General features: G+C 36.6%; 1 protein-coding gene across 1 annotated transcript in view; it reads right to left on the reverse strand.

Moving 5' to 3' along the window:
• The window catches only part of LOC107661731 (transcription elongation regulator 1-like), a 22,483-nt gene extending 2,009 nt beyond the window's left edge, over nucleotides 1-20,474 (reverse strand). Inside the window, exons 1-17 of the mRNA XM_016451483.1 lie at nucleotides 20,345-20,474; nucleotides 12,479-12,689; nucleotides 12,216-12,368; nucleotides 10,711-10,972; nucleotides 10,288-10,539; nucleotides 9,650-9,847; nucleotides 9,408-9,511; nucleotides 9,249-9,337; nucleotides 8,990-9,150; nucleotides 8,818-8,893; nucleotides 7,563-7,698; nucleotides 5,352-5,441; nucleotides 5,160-5,278; nucleotides 4,692-4,842; nucleotides 4,419-4,583; nucleotides 4,128-4,310; nucleotides 3,863-4,042 (exon numbers count right to left, since the gene is read on the reverse strand). Coding sequence (XP_016306969.1) covers nucleotides 3,863-4,042; nucleotides 4,128-4,310; nucleotides 4,419-4,583; nucleotides 4,692-4,842; nucleotides 5,160-5,278; nucleotides 5,352-5,441; nucleotides 7,563-7,698; nucleotides 8,818-8,893; nucleotides 8,990-9,150; nucleotides 9,249-9,337; nucleotides 9,408-9,511; nucleotides 9,650-9,847; nucleotides 10,288-10,539; nucleotides 10,711-10,972; nucleotides 12,216-12,368; nucleotides 12,479-12,689; nucleotides 20,345-20,391 — 2,577 coding nt within the window. The 5' untranslated portion in view covers nucleotides 20,392-20,474. The remainder of the gene's footprint in view (nucleotides 1-3,862; nucleotides 4,043-4,127; nucleotides 4,311-4,418; nucleotides 4,584-4,691; nucleotides 4,843-5,159; nucleotides 5,279-5,351; nucleotides 5,442-7,562; nucleotides 7,699-8,817; nucleotides 8,894-8,989; nucleotides 9,151-9,248; nucleotides 9,338-9,407; nucleotides 9,512-9,649; nucleotides 9,848-10,287; nucleotides 10,540-10,710; nucleotides 10,973-12,215; nucleotides 12,369-12,478; nucleotides 12,690-20,344) is intronic.

The following is a 20,474-nucleotide window of genomic DNA, read 5'->3' on the forward strand; positions in this document are numbered from 1 at the left end:
GTGGGGGGGGGGGGGGGGGGGGGAAAGAAAAAAAAATGGCAGCGGCTATTTGCACCAAGTGTAAATAGTGATAGAGCCTATTTACACTAAGTGCAAATAGCAATAGATGCCATTTACACTAAGTGCAGATAGCGATAGATTCTATTTACACTATGTTAAAATAGCAGGATTTTCTGCTATTTATACTACTTGATGCAAATAGTGGCAATTATCTGCACTTCAGTATTGTAGTACATTATAAAACAATATGCAGTAATAACGTATTGAGTGTAAATTATAATTTTAATTGAAATTATTAAATGGATGACACGTTATTGGTACAATAAAGCTGTTTATTTACAGTCGCTTTTAAAGTGTTGACTAGCCCAATCACACGTTGCAGGGCAGAATTACTGTACATAGCCTCTGCCAACAAGGCGGGCTATTTGCACTAAGTGTAAACCGTATTGCAACGCATCAAAGCAGTCAATCCAACACACTCAAGAATAACTTAAAGAGGTTGCCACCATTTAGGTAAACTGTTAACTAGCTTTGGCTCTTCCTGCTGACTTGAATGGTGATGCTTCCCATTTGTCAGTTGATGGCATTTCATTGCACGCGGCTTTTCTGATGTTCACTTAAGTTTTCCGTGTCTTTTTCCCGTGTCACTTGAAATGTTTCCATTTTGAATCGTTGTTACCACAAAATAAATGATCAGTTGTGGGACTATATTCTGTCATAAATCGCACACAATTCATTGCTAAACTTTCTACCGACCGTTACTGGAAATTAAATTACTGGTTGATATGTCCCGATCTCAATAAAGTTTACACACGCTTTTGGTCCGTGAATTAGATCTAACTCGGGACGCGCGGTGTCTGTGGAGGTTTGGCCAGGACCGGTTCCAGAATTAAATCAACATATTTTATGTTGAAATTCTGAATGGATTACAGGCCTACCCTAGAAAGTGCGCTCCCTTTATCACTAAAAAGCACCACTCATCTTCGCTCATCGCGATCTTACAAAGTTCCGTTATAATCAATGAAGCTTTCTAAACTGTAAAATGAATCTCTTATTTACATCGCGTCTGCACTTAGTCATGAGATGATTCACAAGCGTGCAAAACTGCACTTAAAAACTGCGGCACTTTCAGTGGTGAGTGAATTCTGACGTTCAAGAAATCAACAGATATGTCTGTGATTGGTTACATTGCTTAATGCTGCAAAAACACATTGAGGGTATTTTGTGCTTAAGCACTCCAATTGCAGTGGGGCCGACATCAGGGATTCCATGAATAACAATTTGGGGGGGCAATTTCCCCCACTTGCCCCCACTAATGTCACCCATGGGTGTGACAATACACTTAGCTCACAAGGTAAGACAAAATGCAGATACTTGATTCATTAGAACGAGACAATGTTTTAATACTTTAAGAAATTTTCAAATGACAAAATATTTGTCTTTTAATCACAAAAAGTAAAACAATGCAATTGTATTTTGAAATGTTTTAACTAGGGATGCATGATATTGGATTTTTGCCGATATCCGATATGCCGATATTTTTCAACTCATTTGGCCGATGGCCGATAGCCGATGCCGATACCGATATATTTCCTTTTGTTTGGAAACACCAAGTCTCTCCAGTGTGGAAATTATAATGAAATAATTTTTACTTTTGGTTAGTTTTTAACAAGAACTTATTTGTTAGAATTAAATAAACAATAACAAAGTTATTTTATAATGACAGTACATTGAAGCTTTGAAAATAACTATAAATAAACTATATATCAATTGCTGCATTGTTTTTAATTATTTAATTTACAAGTGTCATGTTTGTGATTGTTTTTTTATTTATGTAAGCTATAGCTTCTGGCCTTTAAATCAAAACATACTCATGATTTTATAACATCATTTACTGCTTTATTTAATCAGAAACACAGTCTAAATGTTTTTTGTGTATTTTACTTTCATTTTATTAGAAGTAGGCCAACAGCGCCCCCTACAGAATTAAAACTCCGTACTGAGCGGGCATTAGGATCCGGGGGAGGCTGCCGCTGCTGCCACTGCATGCGCTATTACTGTTTACTCTATCACACACCGAACGCATCATTCTGTATATGCATTCTCAGTTTAAATGCAGCGATCCAAAACATTAATCCAATTACCACATGAGCCACACTGCTGACCTGATCTAATCACTAGCACATCCTGAGCACATGTGAGTTAACGTATTCCTCCTATCGGCAAGACATAACGGCATCATTTTTCATACCGTGCCGATATGTACATTTATAGCCATTATCGGCCGATTCCGATATTTTAACTAATCTAGGGCTTAACTAATGATTATTTTGCTAATCAAGTAATCTACTGATTATTTTGACAAGTATGTTTTAGTAATACAAACAGAACTAAGAAAAACAGGCTTTAATATGACTATATTTATATATAAAGTAACGATGAGGCAATAATAATTGGCCTCAAATAAAGTATCAAAACCAAGTACATGGTTTTATTGAACAACACTGTAATATGCCTATATTATAACAAATACCTGCAGAGGGCGCCAACGGCCTGGTGATGTTTCATGTATTTCAACGACGTTTAAATCCATTTAATGTCAATATTTGGCCACATGCAAAGTCAGAAACTTTTATTTTGAAATCACGATGTACAATAAATCGCATATTTAGAAATATGTTGATGTATTCTCCTTTGTTGGCATAGGTTTAAATGATTTACGTTACAAATCAAGTGAGGAACGTGATATCAACAAGTGTTTTTAAATGTAGGGGTTTTTAAATGTAGGATGACCATCCTTTTTCCCGCAGCCAAATGCCGCAAGCCGGAGATCCGGCATGGTGCCGGAGAACTTTAAGCCCTGAATCATTCTAATATGCTGATTTATTATTAGTATTATCAATGTTGGCAACAGTTGTGCTGCCAAATATCTTTTTGGAAACTGCAATACTTTTGGAATAAAAATTTACTGACCCCAAACTTTTGAACTGCAGTGTATATTGTTAGAAAAGATTTATATTTTAAATAAATGCTCTTCTTTTTAACTTTTTATTCATCAAAGAATCCTGAAAAAAAGTATCACAGGTTCCAAAAAAATATTAAGCAGCACAACAGTTTCCAGCACTGATAATAAATCAGCATATTAGAATGATTTCTGAAGGATCTTGTGGCACTTTATACTGGAGTAATGGCTGATGGAAATTCAGCTTTGCATCACAGAAATAAATGATATTTTAAAGTATATTAAAATAGAAACCATTATTTTATATTGTAATAACATTTTGCAAGATTACTGTTTTTTTTTCTGTATTTTTGATCAAATAAATGCAGCCTTGATGAGCATAAGAGACTTCTTTAAAAAACATTACAAGTGTTACTGATCCCAAACTTTTGAACGGTATTGTATAACAACAATTATTATTGTATAAGTTATTATTATTATTGTGGTGGTTAAATTATTACATACAAACCATGGCATAATAATAATGATATTTAATATATTATAATAACATTTACACTATATATGACAACAATATTATATAATGTTTGTTGTTGTTGTTAAATTATTTTATAAAGACTTAATTTCTATATAAATACAATAATAAGAATAGTAATTACTATTATTATTATTATTATATTATAAAACAATAATAATTATTAGAAAACTATGAATATATAATAATTATAATTTTATAATATATTTACTAATAATAATCAATAGTAGTAGTACTTACTATTCTTCTTCTTATATCTTTATCTAGAAATCAAGTCTTTATAAAATAATTTATTAATATTAATAATATATAACAGAAATTATAATGAATATTATAGATTGTTGTGTGATCTTGAACCTCCGACTCACCATGGAGGTCTCATCCAGCAGCTGCCTGAAATGTTCCTTCTTCCTCTTGGTAAGAGCCTCCACGTGTTCTTCAAACAATTTCTCCTTCCCATGTCGCTCCAGCAGAGCAGCAGACTCCCACCGGTGGTCTTTACGCAGATTGTGCCTCGTTTCTGACCAGGAAGCATCCGTTGACCTTACCTATATGTACAATAATAACGAAAAAATTAAAAAGTGTCTATGATTAATGTCATGTACAATGACAAATACAGCAATTGTCACTGACCATATCTGACATGAGTGCTTTAAAGTGCTGGACAGCTTCCTCTCGTTTATGCTGCTCTCTCTCTCTGTCAATCTCTTTGGTTTGTTCAGACCGAGCTCTCTGCACCTCCCGCTCTCTCTCCCTCAGACTGGCCTCGATACGAGCCTGCCGCTCCAGCTCTTTCTCCTTCTCTGCGTCCATGTTCTACACAACACAAAGACACTTATATTAAATACATTTTTCTAGTAGCAGTCCAAGTCGTCTTGGTGTTTCGTTCTGATGAATCAATAAGACCAGGGACACTGTTCTAACCTTCGCCTGCTTCTCCACATACTGTTTGTACAGTTCTTCTCTAGCAGCGGAGCTCTCCACGGCTTTGTAGCGCGGGTCCGTCTCCAGCTTGTCCTTCACTTTGCTCCAGCGCTGAGAGATGTCCACATGGTGGTCTGACAGTAAATCGAAGAAGTCCTGCTTCACCTGCAGCCAGAAACAACTTGTCAGGGCTCAAATTCAACCTTAATTCTATCAACATCCTGTCGATTCAAGTGGACATTTCAGGATGGTTGTGGGAAGCCGTTGACAGACCTTTTCTACTTTGTTTTTGGAGTCTCCCTTGTCCTTCTTTCTCAAGGCTGTCATGAACTCGGTGAACATGGCCTCTCTGTCCTTCATCTTCTCAATGGCCTTGAAGCGAGGATCTTTAGAGTGTTTTGCTGCAAACTCACTGAACGTGGTTCTAATAGGTGAAAGGAAAATTGGCATAAGTGGCAAGATTTCAGGAGGCCACACAATACCTGTACAACCTACAACACACCTAGGGCTGCACGATAAATCACATGCGATATTTAATGCGCATCTTGTCAGAAAGCCGGTTCTGTAATCAGCGGTAAATCTCCATCACGTGCGTGCTTTCACATTGAGCAGCATTAACTACACAGGGCCGTTGTTCACTGACGAGCTGCGCAAAAAAATCGCACGAATATGAACGTGGTTTTGCGCATTAAGATGCGCGTTAAATATCGCATGCGATTTATCGTGCAGCCCTAAACACACCTATTGTGAAGTTTGGCATCTTCCATCATCTTCCTGAAGTCCTCTTTAGCCTGCATGAGTTTATTCTTCTTCTCCTTCCTCTCCTCTTCAGCACGAGTCTTCACGTACTGATCGAACACCTGCACAGCGAATGGAGATTAAAATCACAAAGCTGCCCACTTCTGCTCATTCAGCAAACCACTAACCTCTTACCTGTTTCCTCTCTTTGGGGTTGAGCAGCAAATATCGAGGGTCAAACACAATCTTGTGCAGCTCTTTGTCCCAAGTGGAAAAAGCTGAAACCTGCAGGTATGGAGTGGACAAAAAGATGGCTTACCAATGCACCAGAAAAATGGTAAAACAACACTTCAAGTTAATTAATTAACAAACATCATATGTGACCCTGGACCACAAAACCAGTCATAAGGGTCAATATTTTAAAATTTAGATTTATACACCATTTATACACCATATCTCAAAGCTAAATAAATAAGCTTTCCATTGGTGTATGGTTTGTTATGATAGGACAATATTTGGCTGAGATACAACTATATGAAAATCTGGAATCGGAGGGTGCAAAAAAATCTAAATACTGATAAAATCGCCTTTAAAGTTGTCCAAATGAAGTTCTTAGCAATGCATATTACTAATCAAAAATTAAGTTTTGATATATTTACAGTAGGAAATTTACAAAATATCTTTATGGAACATGATCTTTACTTAATGTCCTACTGATTTTTGGCATAAAAGTAAAATCAATCATTTTGACCCATACAATGTATTTTTGGCTATTGCTACAAATATACCCCAGCGACTTAAGACTGGTTTTGTGGTCCAGGGTCACATATGGGAGTGACTTAAAGAGCTTAACTTGTATTAAACCCACAACATTCCTTTAAAACCATATAAAATTACAATAATACACAACTGAAATCTTTATGAGTCAACACCTACAATTACTACCACTGCAAAATACCGATAGACATGGACATTAAACAAATGTTTAGCTTCCACGTATATTTTAATGTGATTAAATAAAATCAAGCAATGCAAAATACTTGACCATTATACAATGCAACAGTACATTCTTCTGTGATAAATAATAGTAATTATTTGTCATTTCATGCAACAATTTAGGACCAAAGATGACAGATAGAGATTCTAGTATGAACAGTGACAAGAGAGGGCACCAACACTACTGTCAAGTAGGACTGGGCGGTATGACTATTTGTTGCACATTATTTACAATTGTTATTCTCTTAAGGGCAATTCTGTATAACACTCGCTCATCCAGGTATATGTCAGTGCTTCTTTCATATATTTTGATATCACATCATGGACTCAATCTCTCATTTATTTAACCGGTGCATTCTTTTGTCTCAGTTATAGACTGCGCTGAAAATGAAATAGGAGGACTTCAGTATATAATACTGCTGAGGTGCTCGTCTTGTTGCCAAGACAAACAGATATGATTTAAAAAAAGTTTCAATTCATATCAATGTGTCATGCCAACAAAGTTATTTTATAGTAAGTGGTATGACTCTACATTATCACTTAAATGTTCACCTACTTACATTCATTTGAGTTTAATAAAGGTTTACTGTATATTAATAAAACATTCCTCTATAACTCAAAACAACATATGATGTCCAATTATTTACCTATGATGTACCTCTTGAAAAAAAGTGTGTAAAATAACTAATCTTGCCCCAATCACATCACAGTCTTTATGTCACTGAATTGTTTGCGGACACCATAAAAATGAATGAGAAGTGCCATATACACGGAATTCTAACTGTTGTAAAATTGATTTGTGACTTCTCTCATAAAACTGCATTAAAAACTAAATCCAAAAATAATATTGAATTGCTAACTTGTTGAAAATTAGCCCACAAGCTGCTGGTTAAGTGATATTTCCTCACAAAAGCACTTTATTAAACATACTGAAGCCTCTCCTACATCGACAAAGCAATAACTAAAGCGGCATCCTCTCTGGCACACCCAATGTTGCAAATTGTCCATATTTCAGACAAACCAATGGTTGTTAAATATGCAAACTTTTTTTCTCAATTAATTTCCAGCATAAATTACCTGTGAACTTATGATAAATAACTAATTATAGTGATGTACACAATTACCACGATATAAACACTGTGATAGAAGATTTTGATCATATCGCCCATCCCTATAGTCAAGCACAAATCATCTAACACGACCTCACTCAGAGCAATTCAGAAAGGACAGGTAAATATATGGAGGGACAGAAAGAGCAGAGAGAAATGTAAGACTCTATATTACATAATATTAAAGAATGATAATAACAAGAATGAACTCAAGATTGTACCTTGGTGGGCTTCCATTCAGATTTATGTGTCTAACATTACAGAGCTGGTAAGAGTATTGCGTTGGATTGAAGTGTTTTACCCCTCTCTCCAGCAGCATGTCCCTGAACTGGTTCACGCGGGCCTCCAGGGGCACCAGGGCCCGATCGCGAGTGGCCTTCAGCTCGGCCTCCACGGCTGTGTCTTTCTCTGCGTCAGCCTCCTTTATATCGTCCTTCCTGTCAGGGAGAAGAGGACGAGTGTAAGGAAGAACTTAATTTTATAAAACTTTTTTCTTTTTTGCTTCTACGCTTGTTAAAAAAAAAAATAATTGGAGAGGATCTCTGAAAATGGAAGATTCCCCCCTTATATTGTTGAGAGAAGTGACAACTCTATCGAACAGAAATCTAATTACTACAACTATCAAATGATTGAGATATTTACATCTCATAATATTTTTGTAGTTCCTTTTAAGGAAAAAAAATATACTTCTAGAAACCGCTCAAAACAATAAAAAAATGTGGTTGTTGTCAAATTGAATAACAACTAACGGCATATAGTAATTAAACCATATTTAAGTTATAGAATGTGTCAATATTTGAATTTTGACAGCCCTACTATACAAATTTATTTGAATTTGAGAAAGCGTGTTCTAAGATTGTCTAAGCACTGCATTATCCTCGAAATCTGCGCATCAACGGGTTATTTTGCAATTTGCAAGTGAGAAGAGATGTCAAGTACAAATATGTTTGTGTTTTTGCGTTCAGTTTTTTTGAAAATAAATCCCATCAATTACATCAATACACATCACTGAAGGGCTGAAGGTTGGATTGGTTCACTGGGGTTTGCCTAATGGAGGCTAAAGAGAGGTCAAACATGGTGGGTTACCTTGGAGGCCCACGTTGGCATCGCCAGAGCTTAGAAGCATTCCCTGAAAAATAGTCCCCAGTGCAACAGGACCACTGTTTGGGGTCAGGGGGAGGCAGGCGTGAAGGGCACTGATGGGAAACAGTGACTGATTTGATTTGGTAAATGTCATGGAGTCACCACTTTTCACAGACCCAAACTAAAGATTACCACAGCTAAGACAAGTCAGCATTGGGTGAACAAAAAAAACAAAAAAAAGAAAGAAAATTGCCGCCGAAGATTTCTTTAATTGTGACATAAAATGGTCCAATCAACATGTCTTAGCTCAGGGCTTGAACGGAAACAGCCCCATTTCCTTTTCTCTTCATATGACAAGAAATACAATTTTCATGTCGCTTCTAATTTTCTTCCGTATAGTACAAAAGCTAGGTGTTCTGCAGGGGTGAGTGTTCTGCCCCTTATCGTTCCTGCTGAGGGCCGTTGGTACTTACTTCCTCTTCTTAGCCTTAGAAGGCTCATCGTCCAGTGTGTCCTCTATGGTTGTGTCAATCACCTCTTTGTTGAAACCTGCAATGAGCAATAAAGGTGTGTGTTGGTTTTGCTATGATACTATCAACAAATCTTAGTTCACAAGCAATCTAAAACTGTCACAGAGGGTTTCACCTATTTTCTTGTTGTCATCTAGCCCCCTTTTGTGGGGGGGTTCTTGAATGTATTTGTGCACATCAGCACGTCCCACCAGCTCCTCAGGTCGGTCCCACATGGACAGTCGTGTGGTGGGGTTATAGTAAAACACACAGTCATCTCCAGTCCAGACTACACACCTAAAAAAAAAAACAAATATGTACATTTTTTTATGAAACCTTTTGAACAAACTTGCAACCTTTAATCACTGAAGCAACGGAGAAGGAGAAAGGCTCACCAGGGAGTACCAGGAATTGGGTTTGTGGCAACAGGTTTTGCCTTCTGAGCTGCTTTTTCCTCCTCTGTCATGTCTTCTTCCCTGGGCAACTACAACATCAAAACATTCTCAAAGTTTGCTTTAAACAAATCTAAATGACCTTGCAAACTTTAGACTTACCTCTTTAGAACCACCAAAGCTGCCAGCTTTGGCTTCCATGTCTATATCCTTTAAAACTGAATCATCATTGTTATGGCCATCTTTAGCCTTGTCACTGTCCTTATCTGCTCAGAAAAATAAAATATTTTTCTGAATATAACATAGGCAGTTCAAAATTTTGGGTTTAGCACAGCGAGTCAATAATAATGGTCAGTGCAGTTAACAACAGCAACAACAGACCTGAGGCTTCACGCCTTGCTTACCTCTCTCTTTTAGCTCAGCAGGCTTTTCCCAGATGGACTCCAGAGTGCGATTGTTATAATAATACATCTTCCCATCAGCTGTCTTGTACTCAGACCATTCTGGAAGTGGAAGAGCCCCCCTAAGAGATGCATGAGCTGCAGTGATAGCTAGCTGGGGATGCATCATGGGTACTAGAGGGGCCATCCCTGGCAGCACACCTTTAAACATAAATTGTATTCAGCAACAAATTAAAAAAAATAAAAATTATAATAATAAAAAAATTATATTACACACACACATATACATACACAAAACACACAATCTAGATATCTCTAGATATCTGGATTTCCCACTGAAAACTCTGTATGACCACTTATTTTAAAGCTGTAGAAACCATAACATACTCATGACTTAAGATTATTAATCTTGATAACATTTCCGTGCTTAGAAATCAATTTTTTAAAATATTTGTAGTGCGCAATACTAAGTGTAAGTCTATGCACCTTGTTCACATCACTCTGTAAGAAGAGGGCGCCATCTACTGGTTGAGTTTTTCCAAGTATACATTCAGTGGAGGACTGCTACATTTGCTGGCCTGTTTAGCTAAACTAGGCAACTCAACTTATTTTTACAATTATTTTTTTTTCTTTCTACGTACCAGGCAGTGGGATGTGCATGCCAGGTAGGGGCACTCTGAATGGAGGTACCATGAGCGGGGGAAATGCTGAGATTGCAGCAGCTGGCTGGGCCACGGGCAGGCCAGGAGGGAGACTTTGAGGCAACAGCGGCATTGTCTGCACTGCAGTGACCGTAGCGGTTACTGTAGGAACACTGACCACAACAACAGGAGTCACACCTACACTGGCCGGAGATGTAGAGGCCACTGAAGGCATCTCAGAAACAACAGAAGCTACAGGAAGAATATAGCAAAGGGAAGAATGAATGTGTGTTTAAAGATAATATCAAGAGAAAACACTGTATATTTATCATATTGGCCATGAGTACTCAATTTTATAAGGGCAGTTTGTATTTTATAGGCCACTACATGACCCGTAATTCCTTCTCTGTGTGTAATACTCACTTGTGGAGGGTTGGGAGGCAGCGGGGGCTGGACTGGTGCTGGGGTCAGGACTGGTGCTGAGGGTGTGGTTGGGGGACAGGCTCTGAGTGGAGACTGGCTCGGGCACAACCGTGGTAGCGCTGCTGGAGGTAGCTGCAGGAGCCGCTGCAGCTCCTCCGGACTGAGCTACCATTAGAGGATTGAGCCCTGACTGCTGGATGATCTTTACTCCCTCTGGTTTGGTCCAGGCCGACTCACGTGTCCGGGCATTGTAGTAATATACCTGGAAGAATGTGGTGGGAAGGTTTTAAAAGTCCAAGTATGCTAATGCAAGGATTGGGTCAGATCGGTTGACTAGCTGTCCAACCACTATCCAGATCAACCAGGAATTGCTATAAAAAGTGGTAAAAAAAAATACCATGAAGAATATAAGTCTTGTTTTTTATCATCTGAAACATGCTGTGGCTTAAATGTCATGAAAGTCAAGCATGCAAAACATACATAAAGCACACACATTTGGATTCATGCTGAAATAGAGAGGTAGGTGACTCATGTTTATTTGTATAGCACATTTCTCAACAAACTGGTAATAACTGAATGGACATTAATGTTTCTAGATTTGTGGAGTAAAAATGTTTTATTTTGAAATGAAAATATGATTTGTGGAGTAAAAAGTTTTTATTTTGAAATGAAAATATAAAAGTAGACCTTTGGGGTTATGATGCCCAAAGAAGGCCCAAAATGGCATGTTGCTATGTGCACATCTGTGATCATTTTACAATTTAATACTTATTGTAATTCAAATGGTTATTATTTAGTGGCACAATTCTAGAGAAATTGGGAATCGCAATTAATTTTTTTGTAATTTTTGTTTAAAATAGAGATCACAATTTTCCTTCAATTCTGAATAGACAACTAAACAAAATTTACTAGAGGTTCTGACAAAATGTTAACTGCTAGTCTATTTTTTTATTTTTGAATTAATTAAAAAAAAGTTGACTAAATGATTCAATGACTACATCATAAGAACTTAACTTGTTTCATTATGGGATGAATCAGTGTTTTTAAACAAATCTCTTTAAAGAATTATTGAATGACAAATAGAATTTTTAAAAGTACTTGTCGCCACCTACTGGCACAACAACAATTATGAAGCAATCTTTATTTGAAGCTGAAGTTACTTTTAAAAGGTGACTCACTCTTGCGATATCTGAAGTATAAACTTTTATCCCAGTACATCTATGATCATTTTAATGTTTTTTTTTTTAATGCAGAAATTACAATACTGTAACAAGACAGTTTGTGAAGCTGTTCATATCCATTCATGACAACTGCTATCTCTGATACAAATACAATGCAAATACTTGACAAAGATTTAAGAGACATAGGCGAATTGTTGTCACTTAGGAATAAGATTGAGTGGGTATTTAGAACAAGATTGTAATCTTTTAACTATTAAGTGTACAACTCTATTATTCAGTTATATTTATTTTACTTTAAAAGACAGTTTGTCTTTTAGACAGTACCTTTCCTTCTGGTGTGGTGTTCTCTACCCAGATTTCATCACTAGTCAAGCTCGAAACCGCTCCAGTTCCTGGCGATGGAGGCATTCCAGGTGGAAAGATCATACCAGGAGGAGGAGGCATGTTACCCATTGGTGGAGGCATGAACGGCGGCCTCTGTGAAAAACACAACAGGATTTTTGATATTTAAACATTTTAAAGTTACTTTCAATCAGTCTCTTACTGTTTTGGTGCACATATGCACCTACTTTTCTAATAGCACCTACCTGCAAGTGTGGGGGTCCGATAGGTGGGGGTATCGGTGGCATATTGGTGTCAAACAGTGGTCTACCAAAAGGGGGTCTAGGGGGTGGTGGAGGTCCTCTCATCATGATGAAGGGCAGAGGTGGGGGTCGTAGTAATGGAGGAGGTCCTCGTAACACTGTGGTAGGTGGTGGAGCAGGGCTACGAAAACATAAAGCCTGCTGTAACACCATCCTGCGAAAAAAAAAAATCTGTAACTACTAGGGATGCATGATATTGGATTTTTGCCGATATCCGATATGCCGATTTTTTTCAACTAATTTTGGCCGATACCGATACCAATATATTTCCTTTTGTTTGGAAACAACACCAAGTCTCTCCTGTGCAGAAATCATAAGCAAAATATTTTTTCATTTTGGTTAGTTTTTAACAAGAACTTGTTTGTTAGAATGAAATAAACAATAATTAAGGTTTTTTTTGACAGAAAATGGAGGCTTTGAAAATAACTATAAATAAACTATATCAATCGCTGCATTTTTTCCCCCAGAAAGATGCAGTGTTAACCCTAACATTTTATTTTAAGATTTAACATATGTAGATGGTCTAAAGCACCAAAGCAGAGTTGTAAAAATTCTGAAAATCTTTTAGAACTATGATTTGTTTAAAAAATAAAACATATTACACATTAATGAATAAATCAGTATATATAAAATGTTTTAATTTACAAGTGTCATGTTTGTGATTTGTTTTATGTAAGCTATAGCTTCTGACCTTTAAATCAAAACATATTTATTATTTTATGACATCAATTACTGCTTTATTTAATCAGAAACACAGTCTAAATGTTATTTATGTAGGCTATTATACTTTTAATTTAATTAGAAGTAGGCCAACAGTTCGGTAAGGTGTTTTAACAGATTAAAACACCTTACCGAACTGGTGTTAGGCTGCCGCTGCATGTGCTTGCTTACTCTATCATACACCGAATGTGTCATTCTGTAAGTGCTTTCACAGATTAAATGCAGTGATCCAAAAGAGTGAATCTAATCATCATTCAGACAAAACTTTGCTTCAAAAATGAGTCACACTGTTGACGTGATCTAATCACTAGCACACCATGAACACCTGAGTTAACACATTCCTCTTATCGGCAAGACATATCGGCATAATTTTTCAAATTGGGGTGATGCCGATTTTTACATTTAAAGCCATTATCGGCCGATTCTGATATCAGTCCGATAATATCGTGCATCCCTAGTAACTACCAATATTCTTGGTAAGCAAAATCTCAACTTGGTTCAACTTTTCACTGTACACTAAAAGCTAAATGACAAAATGATAAAACTGGTCAAGACATGCAAACGATTCGGTTTATGTGATAACACAGACAGTCAGAAAAAGTGTCAGATGCTAATGAGCCTGGCATGGTAATTTATAGTGTGAAATTATGACGTGACGTGACATGTAGCCAAGTATGGTTACCCATACTAGGAATTAGTGCTCTGCATTTAACCCATCCTTAGTGCACACACACAGCAGTGAACACACACACACCCGGAGCAGTGGGCAGCCATTTATGCTGCGGCGCCCGGGGAGCAGTTGGTGGTTCGGTGCCTTGCTCAAGTCATGGTATTGAAGGTGGAAGAGAGCGCTGTACATTCACTCCCCCCACCTACAATTCCTGCCGGACCTGAGACTCGAACTCGCAACCTTTGGGTTACGAGTCCGACTCTCTAACCATTGAATCATTCATTCAAACTGATTTTAAAAAGTTACATTTTATGTATAAAGTCCCCTATATACATTTATTATGTATTTAATGAATTATAGTGTAAAATATATTATGTAAAAAAAATTGAAATCAATATTCTGAATAGACAACTAAACAAAATGTAACTTTTTAAAATCAGTTTGAATGAATGATTCAATGACTCCCTCATAAAGACTTCACTTGCTTCATTACTGGATGAGTCAGTGTGTTTGAATAAACCTCTTGAAAGAATGATTCGGTGACAAATACATAAGGACTTAATACTTGTACTTAAGGACTCTTTCATTCTTTCTTGTCTCTTGCTTAAAGAAAAAGGCAACTGGTATAAGTCCATTTGCTTGTTAAAAAATATCCAGATTGGTACATCAATATTAAAAGTAAAAAAAAGAAAAAAAAACATGAAAGAGAAGTACATTTATTATTCGTACTTTTGTATATGTATGAATAGGCTTTTGTGGTGAGTAAATAAACTGAATCCCTATCAGGATCATGGTAGGGGTGTGAGTGAAGCTCAACGCTCTTCTTAAATCTTGCCTGCAAATATAATTTAGTCAGAAGCGCAAAGAAGAAAATGGATTTAAGAAATGTTATTGTTTTCTCATTATTAAAATTACTGTAATTTTTTTTATTAACATTCGCCTCGTCTTTATTTTTACTAATTATTAGCAAACTGAGAAAATGTGCATACAAAAATTAACTGTCATAGCGTTTTCATTTTAAGAAATTATTTGGTGATAGTTCTTTATCTAAAACTAGAAAAAAAACACAAACTTGACACTTGTAAATAAAAAAATTGTATACATAATATTTAATCTTCGCTTGTATTTTTTAACCCTTTAAACCTCCCGCAAAAAAAAAAAAAAAAAAAAAAAAAAAAACTGCCTATTTTGTTCCAAAATACTGTAATTTTTGGATACTTTATGCTATCACCACAAAATAGAAACAGATACAGCTAACATGCTGGCGAACATCATCAAAAAATAATGTTCCTCCTACCTTATTTCTGTCCTGAGATATTAAATGTCAAATAAGACAGATTTGAAAAGTACAGAAAGTTTTCTATCAAACGATACCAATCTTTTGACTCTGCTTGCTACAGTCTTTGAGTTAGGAGTCATTATTTTTGTGTATGACAACACCTTTGGTGAGGCAAAAATGCCCTCGGGGCTTAAAGGGTTAATGTATGGGGAAAATCTAGTGGCTTGAGTTGAATATCTTTGCAGCTTGTCAAAAATATAAAAGCAGAACCTGTCACAAGATTTATGCAACAGAGGTGTGCTTTACTGGCCTCACGATTCAATTTTATTATGGTTCAAATTGTAACAATTTATTTTATCGGTACACGCTAAGGTTAGTGTTGTTACCAAAATGTATAACAAAAATACTGAAATGCAACAATTCTTGATAGCAAAGATGAATTTAAAAAAAGCTTATTTTTTAAATCTTTAACTACAAAATTTAAAATTTATAAATAAAAAATGTAAAATCTATATTTTCCAGAACACAAGTAACTTTTTCTGAAATGTGCTAAGACTTATATTCCTTATATAATGCATTTATTGCCAAGCTGCAAAACATTGGCAAAGCACACACTAGTTTATAGGTATGGGGCTTATAATATCCTAAATTTTATGAATGCCACTACAATGTTTACTGTGTTCATAATGTTTGTTGTGTTTCATTTACCGATATTTTATATCACTTCTGATTGTAATAATAACATCATGTGACAAAAACACTGATGCAATACACTGATACAATCTGTGTTTTATTTTTTCTCAACAATGCAATTTTGACCCAAGGTAACTTATACTCTTAGAGCTGCATGATTCCGGATAAACTGAGAATCCGATTTTTTTCGTCTCAAATAGAGATCACGATTCTCACACGATTCTGAACTAAAAATAATGTGTGACAAAATATGATTGCGGCAGTCTATTTAAAGTGTTTAATTTGAATTATTAAACATTTGAATACATATGTATTTAAAATATATTTAATACACCAATTTTTTATATTAAAATTATTAAAAAGTGGTTTGAATGAATGATTCAATGACTCACTCATAAATACTTCACTTGTTTCATTACTGGATGAATCAGCATTTTTGAACAAATCTCTTGAATGATTCAATGACCAATTATTTTTTAACAGTCACTTGTCACACTCACAACAATGCAATCGACACAATGTTATTTGAAGAGCCAGTTACTTTTAAAGGGGTCATATGATGCTGCTAAAAAGAACATTATTTTGTGTATTTGGTGCAATGAAATGTGTTTATGCAGGGATTTGCTCTATTTTGATCGCTACCATAGACATCAATGTTTATATCTGAACTAGCCTATAAACTTTCATCTCAGTATTTCTATGATAATATAAATGACTGTAAGACAGAAATGATACTGTGTAGTTGAAAGAGTGTTTGTGAAGCTGTTTCTTACCCAAACATGGTAAATGTCTGCTCTCCGTGTCAGGTTTGAATGTTCTGGTATGATTTTTTTTCAAAGATTTAATAGACATGGCGAATCGTTGTCATTTAAAAATGGGATCGCATGGGTGTTTGAATTGAGATCGCAATCTTTTAATGATTAATCATGCAGCTCTAACTCAGATGCAACCTATTTTCCGGAAAGTATGTTACTATTTTTTAAAAGTACTTTTTAAAATAATAAACATATAAGCTATTAATAAATGAAAAACATTGCATGAAGTCAACTAAATATAGATTCAAAACATAGCAGCTAATAAATAGTCATTAATATATAAAAAAAAAATAAAAAAAACGGCCACCATACACTTAATACAGACACCAATTCTTGGAAATCCAGGACTAAAGCCCTTTTTTCAATTTTTTTTCTTCCACAGACTCATTACAAAACATAATTTCTTAAATTACCTTTTATTTGCCACATTCTTTATTTCCTCATTCATCCCACATCTTCATCCTTATAGACTGTAAAAAGAACAATGTAAACTGAAGGGATAAAACCTACAATAAACCCTGAGCTCTTGAATTGATAGCTACTGATATCATTCTACTGATAACAATTCAATATTATCTACTTTTTATCTACTTTACTTCTTTTTTCCCCCCGGTTTCTTGTATTTTAGACGCTGGTTGCATTACATGTGGCACTATAGATTGTGTGAATATCATTACATATTTGTAATACCTTTTCCAAAGCACATATTTGTTTCTCTTGTGTGCAAATCACACACACACACACACACACACACACACACACACACACACACACACCTTCAAGTTAAGCACTTTTAAGAACTTTTCAGTTATTCCAGACCTTGAATTTAAACTGCTCAAAACTATAGTGAACATTTTTCTTACCATTTTTCTATGGCTTTTGTTTAGGTTTGGGATGGATTTTTGTCCATCATCAGCAGGGCTGTAGACTGAATGGGAATTAATTTTTCCCCAGCGCCCATAAGACTGCTCTTAATGCATTTTTTGCAGTATTTACAAGCTTTCTTCCCAGTGATTGCTTGACAGGCTTAGGACGGCTTACTTCTGGAACATCCCAATCGTCTTGAGGGCTGCTGCTCCTCAATAGGGCCTCAACGGTCGCGTCTTGGACCCACGAGATACACACCGTTTTGCCAAAGAGCTCTGAAAAATTCAGAGCCTCTAGAGCACTTTCTGCATCACGTCGATGTTTAAAGGAAATAAAACCAAATCCGCGAGAGACCTTGGTTAATTCTTTTCTGCACACATGCACAGTGGAGATAGGGCCGAATGGGATGAATACACAATTAACATGTCATCAAATTACTTGCAAGCAATGACCTCGGTGCATGAGACCTGCTCTCCTTGGGGTCATCCAAGTCGAAGCTGTTGTTTTCGTGCACTCTGCACGTCAGGAATTGCCCAAAGTATGACATGGCTTCACATACATCAGGAATTTCAGCGTGCCCATCTAGGATCGTAAACAATAAGTGATCGGCCCAACTGACATGCATTGGTCGTTTGTCCAAGAGCTCCGAAAAATCCAGAGCCTCTAAAGCATTTTTTGCATCACTGCGATGTTCAAAAGTAACCAAAGCATATCCACGACAGAAGTTATTTCTACTTCTGAACACTTGCAGAGAACAAATGGGTCCAAATGGGTCGAATACGTCATGCAACACTCATTTGTCCACAAGTGGGTGCAAATTGCTTACAAGCAAAGGCCAGCTGAGGTCAATCTGTTGAATGTTATCCTCACTAGAAGACCACTCAAAGGATACTGGCATTTTGCTATTACTATATGAAGCTCACCAATGCTGTGTACAAGTCACAACTGATATATCCGCAAATGGATGCCTCAGTCAGATCAAGTTTATCATCTAACAGCTTTGCTCCTTTTTCGTTCTAAATTCCGATGACGTCACAACTACGTCATAATAGGACATCACGTGACATGCAGCATCTGCGTTTCATAAACCGCTAAACATGATGAGGATGATTATTAGAGTCAAAGTCTTAAAATGTATAGAAAAATACATTTTAAAGGGGTCATATGATGCGATTTCAATTTTTCCTTTCTCTTTGGAGTGTTACAAGCTCTTGGTGCATAAAGAAGATCTGTAAAGTTGCAAAGACTAAAGTCTCAAATCCAAAGAGATATTCTTTATAAAAGTTAAGAGTCAGCCACGCCTACCTAAAACGGCTCGTTCTAACACGCCCCCACATGTCTACGTCACGATGTGGGAAGGTTGCTGCAAGCCCGCCGGACGCTCCTTCGTCGAATCTGCTGGCCGCCGCTCACTCAAGCCCGCCGGCCTCTGCTCACTCTAGGCCTCCGCTCACTCAAGCCCGCCGTGTGTGACAATGTGTTTTGTTGTGAAAGCGAAACTACTTTGTTTGGTCTTCCAAAAGAGGACACGACTAGAAAAAGACATTATAAGTCGTTATAATCCGTAATTATGTCCCCACCGGATGCAACAAATGTCTCGTTTATAATGGCTTTTAATGTCTTTGTCTCGTCCCTCCGGCCGGACAGGGCATCACAATATGGTAAGGGGCGTAACATTTCCGTCACACGCTTGAGGTATTCGGCCAATCACAACGCACTGGATAGCTGGCCAATCACAGCACACCTCGCTTTGTAAAAATCGAAGGGTTTCAGAAAGGCTGGGCATAGAGGAGAAACAATAATGTACAGTATGTGGAAAATAATGCGTTTTTTTAACCTTATACCGCATAAACACATTTCATTACACCAAATACACAAAATAATGTTCTTTTTAGCAACATCATATGACCCCTTTAATTTTAACGGATGTCACACATAAAAGCTGAAATTAATTTAAAGCTGTGGATTTTAATTGCACGAGCACAGAATTCACTTCCTTTTCGCGGCGTAATTACTGCGCCTGAACGGTTTATGTCAAAATATATAAGCTGTCAAAATATAGCTCTTGCAGAGTTCTCAAACTAGTTTGTTATGTCCTAACTGAACGTAAACATTGGAGGGGAGATCGGAATAATTGGATCCGTCCATATAGTGAGAGCAGGAAAAAAAAATATTATTTTAAAATGATTGAATAATAAAAAGATCAATGCATGCTTAGTTCACACTTGTATTCAATAATTTCTTACCTTTTAACCTACATTAGTCAACCCAGTATTACTTTTTGCAGCGATATGACCAATAAACTAGCAAAATCTTTACTGCTTTCTTTTTCTTTTCAGTCCTTATTTAAACTGTTTTAAACGCAAGCTAAACAAAAATACACAATAAACATGGCATGTAAAAACGTCGCTTGTCCATAAAAAAAGATTAAATGTCGTAAACAAGCCGGTGGGCTTAAGATAGCAAGCAAACCCAGGCACAGCTAACACATCAGCTAACAAGCCATTAGTTGCTAACGGGAAATATTAACATTTTATTGATTAGTATGCTATTGTTACGCGTATAACTTTGCTTCCCATGCGTTTCTGGTCACACGTGAACTACTGAAGCAGATAAATAAACAGAGTGAACGTTTACGAAGCTAGCAAACATGCTAACTGCGCCAGAGGACTTTTCCACCACTTCCACCATAACACAGGCTCGCTATATAGCTAAGATAAAATATAAAAGTGTTGTCATACTGAGTCCTTTTAGCGTTATCTGACCTGTTCGCCCCGAGTCCAGCACTCTCTCCGTCTATGTTCTCCAACATCGCTTTAGAAACTAAACACACTGCAGCTGAACGTCCTGTTGGTCAAGCACTTCCTCACACTTTCCTTCTAGGTCATTGACTGG

This window comes from Sinocyclocheilus anshuiensis, unplaced genomic scaffold (genome assembly GCF_001515605.1).
Source record: "Sinocyclocheilus anshuiensis isolate Anshui unplaced genomic scaffold, SAMN03320099.WGS_v1.1 scaffold207, whole genome shotgun sequence".
In the NCBI taxonomy this organism is placed as follows: Eukaryota; Metazoa; Chordata; class Actinopteri; order Cypriniformes; family Cyprinidae; genus Sinocyclocheilus; species Sinocyclocheilus anshuiensis.